The following is a 12,306-nucleotide window of genomic DNA, read 5'->3' on the forward strand; positions in this document are numbered from 1 at the left end:
TACATATTACAGTCAGTTCCTCGCTACACAGAAACTTATGATGTAATGTGTGAGTGAATGCAGAGGTGTAATCTGGCACTCCAATGTAATGCCTCATAAAAACAAGAAGCCCCCCTCATAACAGGCATTACCAACTCAAAACATGCCAGCCCAGCTGGTGAAAGCAGGACACTCCCTAATCACATGTCGTCACCCAGCTCTGTATTTAGAACATAAACCTCTCCTCTTTGAAAATTACAAAACAGGGGGAGGTTTTGGAGCAGAGATAGAACTCTGGTGATGCATAATACATGTTTTGCTAGAACTGGTATTTAACATTTGATAAATCCTTGGCTACAATTATATTTTTGTTTCCATATATTCATGCAAGCTCATTCACGATTACGTGGCAGAAGGGGCCAAGGGTTTACATCAATATTTCACAAGAGTTTGGATTTTTCTTTCAGTGCATTATACAAATTAAGATATTAAAAATCTAGACACATTTAGTTATCCACAAACGCGAGCAGGTGTCATTTTGTCCGGACACACTAGCTTACATTTACTTCCAGATCAGCAGCGATTCTGCTGGAGATGAAGTGAATGAGCCCCTCCTTATGAATGATAGCTGGCTCATCCAATCATGTGGCTCATTCCTCATACTACTTTCTACAAAGAAACAGACTGGTACACCTCCTTAATGACTGAATCTCAGAAGAAGCTATTCATGTAGGAGCATTTAGTTTCACATACGTTCAAAAACATTAGCCATGTTGGAAGAATTACCCATCCTGAAAGAAGCCAGTACTGCTTCTGAACTAATAATCACCATAGTCTTTGCTGCTAGAAAGTATTTAAGCAGGAGTCTAGATCATGAACCAGCATTTAGCATTTTGTGCATCTGTTAACTCATAAAATTAATTTGAGCATGAACAAGATATGTTACATTTGTTCAACATGCATTTAACACATGCATCTGCCATTCAGGACCATATATTTTAAACTAAAATCTTAGATTAGACAGCCCAGTGTGGGTACAAGCTTATTGTATTATGATCTTATGAAAAACCACAACGAGACCTGCATAGCCGATCAAACCTTCAAGCTTTATGAAAACCATAAACTTTGTATCTCTCACATTGCCAATCAGTGAATCACATAACATTATAACTGCAATTTGTGGGTCATCATGAGAAACACTTTCCAAATAGGACCAATACAGAGAAAGCACTCTTCCAACCACACACTGTATATGGATTGAGATATGTATAGAACAGCTGCTCTCTATTATCCCTCCTCGTCCATTGGTCTGGTCAAGTTCTATTCACGCTTTACTTCTGCCTATCACAGCATACGGGGTGGGGCAATGGGTCAATCCACTTCAACCATTTGCTATTTTTCATTGTGAGTGGCATCATTTTCCTGATCACATATGCACAGCCACCTGAAAAGGAGTGCACTCATTTCTAGGGCTGACGTGCCTTGGCTAATGGGACATGTATTTATTTTAATATTTTGCAAATAAAACTTGTGATTGCTTATTTTGAAAATCATTTTTCCCAAAGATTACATAAATAAGTTGACATACTGTTAGTTAATAGATAAATTGGAATGAAAAGGATGTGAGAAATATGTGTATACTAAAGATCGCTTTGGCAGTTTTTGAGCAATTCCTTGACACTAAAGATCCTGATCAGAGTGTCTTTTTCTTCTTTGCAGATTTCTGCTGAACTAGAAAATGATAAATTTGGCGTGGATGCTAACCACACAGGGAACGCAAACTGGCTCAAGTATATCCGTGTCTCTTGCTCGGGCGATGAACAAAATCTAGTGATCTGCGAAATCAACGGCCAGGTAGGTCAAGCTGAAAACTGTGCTAAACTCAATTATAAAACATGCAAAATCTAAGTATATAAACTTGATCGTGTCCTTATCTATATCCCTGGACTGATTATTGATGTCAAAAGGAAATGCTGCAGTTGTTCAGTGCCATTTTAGTAGTAAATACATATTTGAGAGTAATATCAGTATTATTATTATTATTGGTATTATTTGGTAGTAGTGCATGTAGTAGTACTAGAAGTACTTATTATTGTAACTAATCATATTATCATTAGTATCTGTAGAAGCTGTGGAAGCAATAGTATTTAGTAGCATTTATGGTTGGAGTACCAGTAATGCTGGTAGTAACACGGAAAAAGCAGCTGTTAGTAAAATTGATATTGCTATTAATAGTATAAGAAGCAGTGCTAGTATTGATATTATTATTGGTAGTGACAGTAGCAATTTTCTCATAAATACCTTTGTTCTTCTTCCTAATAGTATTATTATATTTATGATGTTGATGATGGTAAATATTTGTATTATTGTGGTTAGTATTGTTATTGTTATTGTTATTAAAGGTAGTAGTAATATTAGTGTAGTACTATTGAACATTGCTTCCTGGCATCGGTAATTTATTTTCACTTGTACATGTGTTATTAATAGTAGTGATGTAGTAGCAATAGTAGTAGTTTTATTGACATTAGAATTACTACTACTACAATTACTACTACAGTTGTTATTTCTACTGCTACTGTTGCTATTGCTACTACTATTACTACTACTACTACTACTACTAATAATAATAATAACAATACATGATTGATGCAACTTTGTCAACATTCTAATCTGGAAACTAGTGATGTTACAGCAGACAAGAGTGAGTCTTCAAGTGCTTTTCATTAACGTATTTTTATCGATGAAAATCATTCATGAAGTGGGGATGGAAGTCCACAAATGTGTTGTTTCACTGTTCTGAAAAAAGTAGGCAAGTAAAGGAGAGATGATTTGCTCTTCTGCTTGTAGGTCATGTAGGAGAGCGCCTCCCACTAAGCAATTTGATACTTCAGTTCATGAAGCAATGTGCATTTTTCACAAATTTCTTGAGTGAAGTTTTTGGGCTAAGCTGTGGATATTTCTTGCATTTTCATTGAAAAATCTTTCCCCGGTGTCACTGATCATGGGCAATGCTATTTCATTGAGTGCGCAGAATGGATATGAAAGAATAGAAGATTGGCACCTTTATGTGGGAGATAAGTGTTCATAGGTTGTACTAAGGGACAGTGCAAAGATGAACAACCTTTAACTTTCATTTCTGTGGGCAGAATCGTGGTAGTAATATTGGCGGTCAGTTCATATTAGAAGTCAAAAATTATTCTTATGGCCAAAAGGGTTACATCGGTCATTTATGCAATTCTTATGCCATAGTCCTTTCAATAATGGTGCTAAAAACATCTCCTCCTCCTCATATAGTTACTTTTAAAAATGTTACATAATAACGATATATTCGTGCAAATTCACTATCTTTATTATGACGCATCAATTAATATTTTTCACTTATTGTCTACCCTTGTCACCAAGCGTTTTGCTTCACACTTCTTCAGGGCAAGTATAACTACAACACATTTGTGGTTAATTGCATCATTGTCCCATAATGCATTTAGCAATACTGTCAGTACTAAAAATGCCACTTCTATAAGCCTCCTACAGTTAAGGAGTCCTTCATTGCACACTCTATGAATTTTGAAACTGATACATGAAAGATGAATAAATATTAAATGTCTGCAAATTACAAAAGTTGAAATTTTGAAAAAGAAAGAGTTATTTGTGTATGTGCATATATATATTTTTGTCCAGTAAAATAATTGTCCAGTAAAAGGGATACGGGCCTAGATCACTGTCAATGGTCACCTGAATTTCTGTCATAACAAGTTATGGTTGTACAGCTTCATTTAAAGTTAAAAATGCCAATAATAACAAGTTAGAAGTTACTTGTTTTACTACTGATAAAGGAACGTGTTTGAGAATTGACATTTTTCAGATTCCCCAGTACTCAGTATATGATACACTCATTAGAGCAAGTTAGCAATGGATTGGTGAAAGCAGAATAGGACCCCTCCACTCAAGAAAAAAATATATGCTAGTCTTTATTAGACCGCATCTGGAATGAAGGTTGTCGTTTTTTTGGCACAAGTAAGTAATTGTTCCAGAAGGTTTATTAAAGAGCAGATCAACACATTTACGTTTTGGACGTGTGTTGAAGGAGTGACGTTTCAACAGAAAAGCATTGCTGGAGTGTTAGACGATCTTATATATTTTACATTGCCAGCAATATTCTGAAATTCGTTACACACAATATTTTATGAATTTGAAAACGTTTCTGTCTTGAAAACACATCTTCAGGCTCCAATGCTTTGCTCATTCAAAATCTGTTAGGCTCCTATGTTTGGGTGTACCTGGCCAACTTCAGCGTTGCCTTTGGTCACTAAGTTAGCGTTGGCTTGTGCTCTTTAAAGTCACCTTCACATAACGTAAAAGAGTTTACTGCTAGAACAATCCCAAAGCGAACAAATTTTATACATAAGCTCACAAGGCAGCTTGCTTTCTGAACTAGCGACAAAAGCAGATGTGTGCCACAGGTGATCGATCCTTTTTTGAATAAGGAGATATAAAAACTAGTTGCCCCTTTGAGTTCACGTTAGGCCAAGAGCAGGACCAGTCACTCACAGTATAACAGTCTTGCTGGCCTTAGAAAGCCTTGGCCTTATAGGAAAGTTCGATTCCTTATAGGGAATATTGCAAATGGCACACACTATAGTGGTTCCTGTGTCCATGGCCCATACGTATTGGTGTGCACAGACTATTATAGATCATGTTTGGTGTGCAGTCCACCCCTACGTTATGTTTGTGCTTAGGCAGACATAGTAAATGAGATCAGGCATTTTGGAAACACAACACTGCAAGATTTGAAGGCCACATCTCTGAAACCTACTTTGCAGAAAGCAAATTCTGTTCCATACATAAAGCTGTCATAGCGGGGCAAAGTTCACAGTGCTTGAAATGCTAACTGGTTGGGAGTACCTTGAAGCAAAGAACATCCGTCCTGGCTGTCCGGTAGGCACATTCATAGGAGTAAAATGGTGAACCTGCTTCACGACCAGCGCTGGCTTTAGGTGCCTCAGAGGGGTGCACTGAGCTTTAGAAGAATTGCTTTACTTTTTCCCAATTTCCAGGCTGTTGGCTCGTGTTCATTATCTTCAGTGTACCCATAGACATTTTACCCTCCGAGTCACCCTCTGTTTTGCTTCTCCCTTCCACTTTCCTTCATCCTTACAACCTCTCCATCCACTACACACCTTCTGTGGCAACCAATCTGGAACAAAGGATCAGGAAGGGCACCAAATTTGAATTCGCCCAGGGTGCTACCTGAGCAAAGGCTGGCACTGTGCATGACCATTAGAGAAAAGATTACTTCATTTCATCCATCCTTACATGAAACAAATATACTTCCAAGAGAATGCCCCTAGACGCATTCCAAAAATCCGGAACACTGTTTCCTACAAGAGCCATTTTGACAAATGGCCCTCTTGTTACAAAAGAAAAAGGTAGCCTTTTGTGGTGACTGTAAAAATCCTCCTGAGAGGAGATGAAGTGCGGGCCGAGGGAGCCTGCAGGTTTTAAGTTCCCATTTGGCTTGCAGATTTGGGTCGGAGGTCACAACCCAATCAACACTTGTGATTGGAATGTCCACCTTTGGGTCTGGGCATTTGCTGACAAGGGGCAATTTACTTTGACCGAAATGACCGAGTGGGATTTCTTCGACTGGCACCGCAGCCGCTGGTGTCCACAGGAGGGATTCTTCCAAATCCCTAAAGTGCTGGGAATTGCCTGGCCCAGAGACCCCTCAGCCAATGGGAAAACAGGGAATAAAACGGTGGCAACAATCACGGAACCTAGAATCTGGAATGAAAACACAAGGCTGAAAATGAATGGGCATCTTTATTGCTGTTCCCCTCCAGTCAGGAAACAGTAGACAGTTATGTGGAACGCTGACAGTGATGGATGGGGTTCCTGCCTAGGAAGCTGTGAGATACGTTTGGTCTTTGTCTGAAAACAGCCACGCTGGTTCCTGTGCAACAATGACTGTAAGGAGGGTGGGAGCCCAAAAAGCACTGCTAGAAATTACTAACGTTTTCTTGAAGGATGTGCGTCAGCCACGTGTTGTGCCATCTACAGATGGGCGGCGCTTTTGTTTGATAAACTCTAAGCAGTTGATGGCTTACGTCGTCTTTGGCTACCAGGACACTGGTCTTCTATTGCCATTTACCTGTAGTCTCTGTTTTAGTGTAGAGATGTGCAGACCTGTGGTCTCTGTTTCACTGTAGAGCCGTGCAGTATTTTTAATGAACTGGAACACTACAGGGGGAGGGGTCTATGCAATGACCACACGCTCATAGATTCCATGGAAGGCGCCTGAAAGCATGATTCAGAGTTTGACGTTTCTTGACATTACAGGGCTTTGAGAGGGCTATTTTAAGCTAATTACCTTGAAGCTCTTAGCTTGCTGTGTTTGTGCAGTACCTCAGGGGCACAACCTGTGATTCAAAGCACACACTCACACTTCCAAGCTCTTCACATTGAATTGAACAGAAGGCCACAATGTGATGACATCTTCTCATTTTCCCAAACATTAAGAATAACAGAAAATGATGCTATTGTCAAATGACTACCCCATGGTATTCATTTTAGTCCACTTGTAAAGTGGAAGCAGAGACTTCTCTTTGATAGGAATGGCATAAACCGTAAAGGGATGGCGAATCATAACATGGATGTTTTAAGACTCACTAACCGTTTATACATGCTTCCATTTTGGACATATTAGAAGTCACCATATTCCACAAAATACCCTTTAGTTTCCATCCACGTTACCCCAGGCAGAAAGCTCTTGCATGTACGGTAGTTCTGACAATAGAGATACTCAATACTTTCTTACCTGTATCTTCCACTTGGGTCTTCACACTGGCAGTTGGAATCTCTCCTTATATTGCACTAGCACAGTTTAGTGTAAAGACAGCTTGGTGTAGTTTGCTCCCTCAATATCATATATGGCGCAGGCAGATAGCAGGCCAGTGCAAACTCTTGGTAGGACATAGCCTACACATTCAATGTGAGGCTGCACTGATAGGTCATCATATCCTTCTACGCTCAAAATAATGGTGTCTCAACACTCAGTCACTTTCTTAAATGTAAATGTCTCCCTTCAATGAAAAACTAGGTTCCAGACCAAGATACTTTGTAATGAGGATGGCTGTGTGACAAGTCATCGACACAAATTAATGTTGGCTCTCTGTAATCTGGAAAAGGCTTTTGCAGAAGTGCCACAACTTGTCTTCAAGTGAGGCACAACAGAGCTGCAGAGGGTTCAGTCTTAAGCATGGAAAGAAATTCCAATTAACAGTATTAATTTAGCATGATGGATGGATTTGAGGTTCAGGGACGCTGACCTTAGGCATTAAATGAGTGGACAGAGAAGAGCAATTCATGGTTTGACGTACAAAAGTGTTTCCATTAGTAAAGTCACTGGTGGGAACAACTGCATACTTTGGAGTGCAAAACCCACAGTTGCAGTGTACTAATTGTACATTATGAGTCATAAAATGGATTTGTGACTATCAATATCTATCGTATCTCCTTGCCACTTGTATGGAACATGGGTCAGGAAAGGGGCTTCACCCTTCCTTGCAACTCACAAGAATGTGTAGCAATTGTTCAACCCCATTACTGCTGTCAACAATCCGTGATGGGACACCAACACTCGAAAAGAGGTGGAAACCCGATGCAAAGTGGAAGTGGTTCATGAGTATGGTTATGTGAACGCAGGCTACAGGCATCAGAGGAAACAGACAGCCTGTCCAGTGGACCCAGAAATGCTCTTTAAAGCTCTCTAAATATTCCTTTCCATCCTGGAAATGTTTTAATAATATTGTGGCTCCTGTCCCCTTAAGGAACTGTGGCATCAATCTTGACATTCTGTGAACTTCAAGGGGGTCTACTGTTCCTCACAGGCCTTTATCACTGCATTCACAGATATAAGGAAGGATTCGCAGAGTGTATCTTGCCTCATTAGTTACGTAACACAGGTTTCTGTTAAGGCTTTGTAGCAAAGGTTTTACACCGTGACAGATTAGTAAATCCAGAGTAGCATAAGACTCGTATTGCATCCCACCAATCTGCAAGCACAACGACTAAAATGTCAGAAAAGAACCCTTACCAATGTAAATGACACGCAATATTAACCACTCTTGTGCTTTACAATTAATTTCTAAATCCCAACTTACAATAGAAGAAGTCCATGTATGTAACTAACGTTTTGTAAAAAAAATATCTCCACCTGTGAGTGGGGCTAAAAAGTTCCCCAAGTTGTTGCAAAGACAGTCCCTTCACATGTATTCACAGGGGAAAGGGCTGCCAGTGTCAAGCAGGCTGCCTGTGTTCCTGACAGCTCTTTTTTTTCTTAGAGTCCTAATGTACTATCCTTATTTTAGTGATCTGTAACGTTTCCCTTTTGGACAGCACATGAACTGGTTCGTGCTCAGGTTTGGCCCTTAACATAACCACCTCTTGTTACTCTATGCCTCATAGCCACTCCATTACTTTTTCCTATAAGTGACTGTTCGTCATTGCTTTTTTGTTGAGCGATTACAGTTTTAGTGGACTTTGCAGCCTTGTAACATAGAACCCTGACATGGACATCTCACCAGCCAAAGGGTCCCTGCAATTTGGTTATATATCTGAATTAGACCTGAAATATGTAACAATAGGTGATACTCTAAATCTCTTCATTATGCTGATTTTCAATTTTTGGCAAATGGATCCCTAATTTCAAGATAACCTATAGTAAATTATTACAGCTAATTTATAGAAATATTCTATCGAATATTTCAAATTTGATAAGTCAGTATTTTTCCAGTCCACTTCTATCAAAATTTGGGAAATATTCAGCGTTCTAAAAATACTTTTTTTAAAGTTTGTTGGTACAGCCATAGTAATAAAATTATGTGCTTGGCCAGAGTACTGATGATTTGTTTGAGCTTTTTTTACTTATTTCACAACATTCTAGAAATGAAAGTTTCTGCCAAATTTGCAAGGTCACTTATGGAACACAAGCGCATCACCACCTAATTTAGAAGATGACCACCCAGTGATGGGGCAGTGGTGGACATTAACACTGAAGAGCTACACCTCAAGCTGATGCCATGTTCTGCCAGCTGTGTTTGCATGAACATCAAGCAGAACTGGCAAAGCACTATCCCAATGATACCACTGGCAGATCCATGGTTGCTGGCTCCTGGCGTGACTGGTGAAGCCCTGGGACTCATGCGGCTCTGTTGTTTTTGTGCTGAAGTGTAAGTATCTGTCACTGTTTTGTATGATTATCGCAGTGCAGATATTGGCAATCCAGTTAATTCCCAGGAACATCGGTAATTGTATAAGTCCCTTTAGGAAGTTTCCCATATGCATCGGAAAATCCTTGATTTCCACATGATCTTTTGGGTATGTATTATAAGGGTGAGGAATCTGTAGGATTCCTCCTTTCTCTCTGGTTAAGCACCACACTTATTCATGTGACTTGGTGACTTCTTAGAATACTCACCACCATTGGGTTGCTATGAAATTCCCTAACACCCGCAAAATGGTGACCCACGGTGCACATCTTGGCAAAGAATAATATGAATTATTCTGTTTGCCTCTAAAGCTAACAAACCCTCTTTCCTCTTTGAACCTGTATGGGTGAATCCTAGTCATTCCCTAACAGGGAGGGAAGCAAGTGTGTCTGTCACCTAAAACTGTGCAGTTGACTGCACCACTTAGCATCCTTCATTCCTGGCCACCATGGGTGGAAGGTGCTTGCATTTATCACCTACTGATATAACATACACAGGGTGGCCCAGACCCAAAACATATCCATCAAAAAGAGGCAGTAGACCCTTCACCCATCTGCCTTAAATTCAGAGGTCAGGCAAGTAGCACTAGAAAGCTACTCTACTCTAATTTAAGCGGGTGACAGGTAAAGAGCTCACTGGTTATCTTCTATGTTTCCTTCCAGGACTTCCTATCATGTGACAAAGTAACCTTTCTTAGAGTTAATTTCTAAGTAGCTATTACATACTGTTGGAAGGAACCAACCCCATTTTTGTCACACCTTCAGATAGGTCATCTCTAAAGTAGTCAAACTGAAGATTCTGTTAATTAAGACTGAGTGAATTCGAGTCAAACTCAATTTATTTGTATATGTAAGAATGTCAGGGGAACAGATATTGCTTTGCTGGTGTCTACATATTGAAGATGGTAAAATACAGGGAAGAACAACTATCTATGATTTTAACAGCAGTGATGCAGAGTTATAAAATCCATTTATACTTACAAGAAATTCACATGACAATCATGTGCCTTTTTGCGTTCTTGTACATAAAGTCCTCCTTAAAGTGTAGTTACATTGTGATCAGGAATAGGGGCACCAGTGTTGTAATCTAACTAAAGCTAATGCATAATATAAACCACTTCGTTTTATAATTCCCAAGTATAAACTAGAGGGGCTGAATGAAACAGAAAAAATATGTTTACAACTGACAAGGATAATCACCAACATACACTGTTGAACTTGTCTATGTGCCCTCAGTCAGCACAATCTTAATCGCCATTCACTCCACAAACATAGAGTGGCTCCTCGGTATGGTCATGTAGCAAAAGCTGGCAATTTGGTCTTAGTTTCTTGTACCAAGAACAGGAATTACGATGTCATCTGGAAGAAACTGAAAGTAATATCACAGATGTGACTGTTGTTTTGCATTTCACATTGAAATTCAGCAACAAAAGACCAACAACAGAAACTACGTGTTCACTGACGACATGTAACATTCTGGGTTTCTTACACTATGTGCAGCAATTCACAAAATTATTTATGGCACCAAACATATGGCTATGGGTAGCTCCCACCCTCCCCAACCCTGGATGCAGTCTCTTGCAATATCCCCCGCCCCCCCCCCCCGATCCATTTATAAGCATTGACAATAACTTTTTAATAATATCATTTTATGTTACCACCAATGAACTGTTTACCAATAATGCTCTAAGAAGTTTAAAACATAACAATCTTAATTTAGACAATATGAATCCATTTTTCAACACAATAATCATCATCGACAATGTTGTTATTATTATTATTATTATTGTAATTATTATTATTATTATTATTATTTGGATAGCACACACTACAGGTGCGTTACCTCTTTTCACTCAAATAATAGTTTTTTATTATTTCTGAACTCAATAATGCTAAGTCTAATGACCCTTAGAGGATGAAAGCGGAGTCAGAATTACTTACATTGTAAACTGCAATTAAAGTTTAACCCATTCAGCCACGTTATGGTAAATTGTTTTTACGGAAGAACATCACAGATAATTTGGTTGGCCGCTAATAAAAACAGGATCACGCTCAATGTCAAAAATACCCCTTATACGTATTGGGTAAAGTGTGGAGGCCAAACAAAATGCAAGTTTGAGGTTAACCTTGTAAGAGGGTGGTTGAGCCTGTCAGGGCCTCTGCCAACAGGCCACACAAGAGGCAGCTCACTCAGTTCTAATTCACATGTAACCTTATTGCTAAATTACTACTTCGTGAACGTTGTGCCTCACAACTGTCTGTCTGTGTAATTATTACAATGCAAATACGAGCCAGTTGCAGAAATAGAGCGTGCCTGTTTTATCTAGTGCCGGAGCACACAGCTTTTGTGTTGACTAAATACACATTAACCATTAGCATCTGAATGGGCAATTACATTAAATGTGTGGCACGAATTTTCCTTTATTAAGTGAACGATGATGAATGTTTTATGAAGATGACATGGCCATCCTGACACAAGCACTGCCCTCTCTCGCGCGTTATTAAAACGAGCTCTGCAAATAGGCTGGATGGACAGCTTTTGAAGCACAGGCACACCAGAGCCATCCCAGATCTTGCCCTGCTTAAGCGCCTGACAAATGAAGCATTCAGTGCAATTGAAGTGAGAGGAGACCGGATTCTTTCAAAAGGCAATTTATCATGTAATAATTAGGGAATACCCTGCGACTTGTGCTCACACGGAGAATTGCACCTTCCAAATCACGCAGCCGGACAAGACAGACTAGCCTGTGACGTAATCACCTGGGATGCACGGTGACGTGCACCACGCAGAGCGTGACCTCCGGGCACGAGGGAATACCGGTGACGTAATAATGGCCTAGGTACGCACAACGACGTGCACCTTGCAGATCATGCACTCGGGCATCAAGGACTATCCTGTGACGTAATGGCGTGGGTGCACGTGACCTCCACATTGCACAGCATGCGCCCAGGACACGAACGAACAGCCTGTGTTGGAATGTTGTGCCCTCGCTGTGACGTGTACCTTGCAGATCCAGCAGCTGGGAATGAGGGATACCCTGTGACGTATTAAGGCGGCCTGG

General features: G+C 39.9%; 1 protein-coding gene across 5 annotated transcripts in view; it reads left to right on the forward strand.

The window, feature by feature from the left end:
- The window catches only part of PRDM16 (PR/SET domain 16), a 986,347-nt gene that overhangs the window by 876,317 nt on the left and 97,724 nt on the right, over positions 1 to 12,306 (forward strand). For all 5 annotated transcript variants that reach the window (XM_069239924.1, XM_069239929.1, XM_069239925.1 and 2 more), the window contains exon 4: positions 1,699 to 1,833. In XM_069239924.1, coding sequence (XP_069096025.1) covers positions 1,699 to 1,833 — 135 coding nt within the window. The remainder of the gene's footprint in view (positions 1 to 1,698; positions 1,834 to 12,306) is intronic.

The sequence above is a fragment of the Pleurodeles waltl genome, chromosome 6, assembly GCF_031143425.1.
Source record: "Pleurodeles waltl isolate 20211129_DDA chromosome 6, aPleWal1.hap1.20221129, whole genome shotgun sequence".
Lineage (NCBI taxonomy): Eukaryota > Metazoa > Chordata > Amphibia > Caudata > Salamandridae > Pleurodeles > Pleurodeles waltl.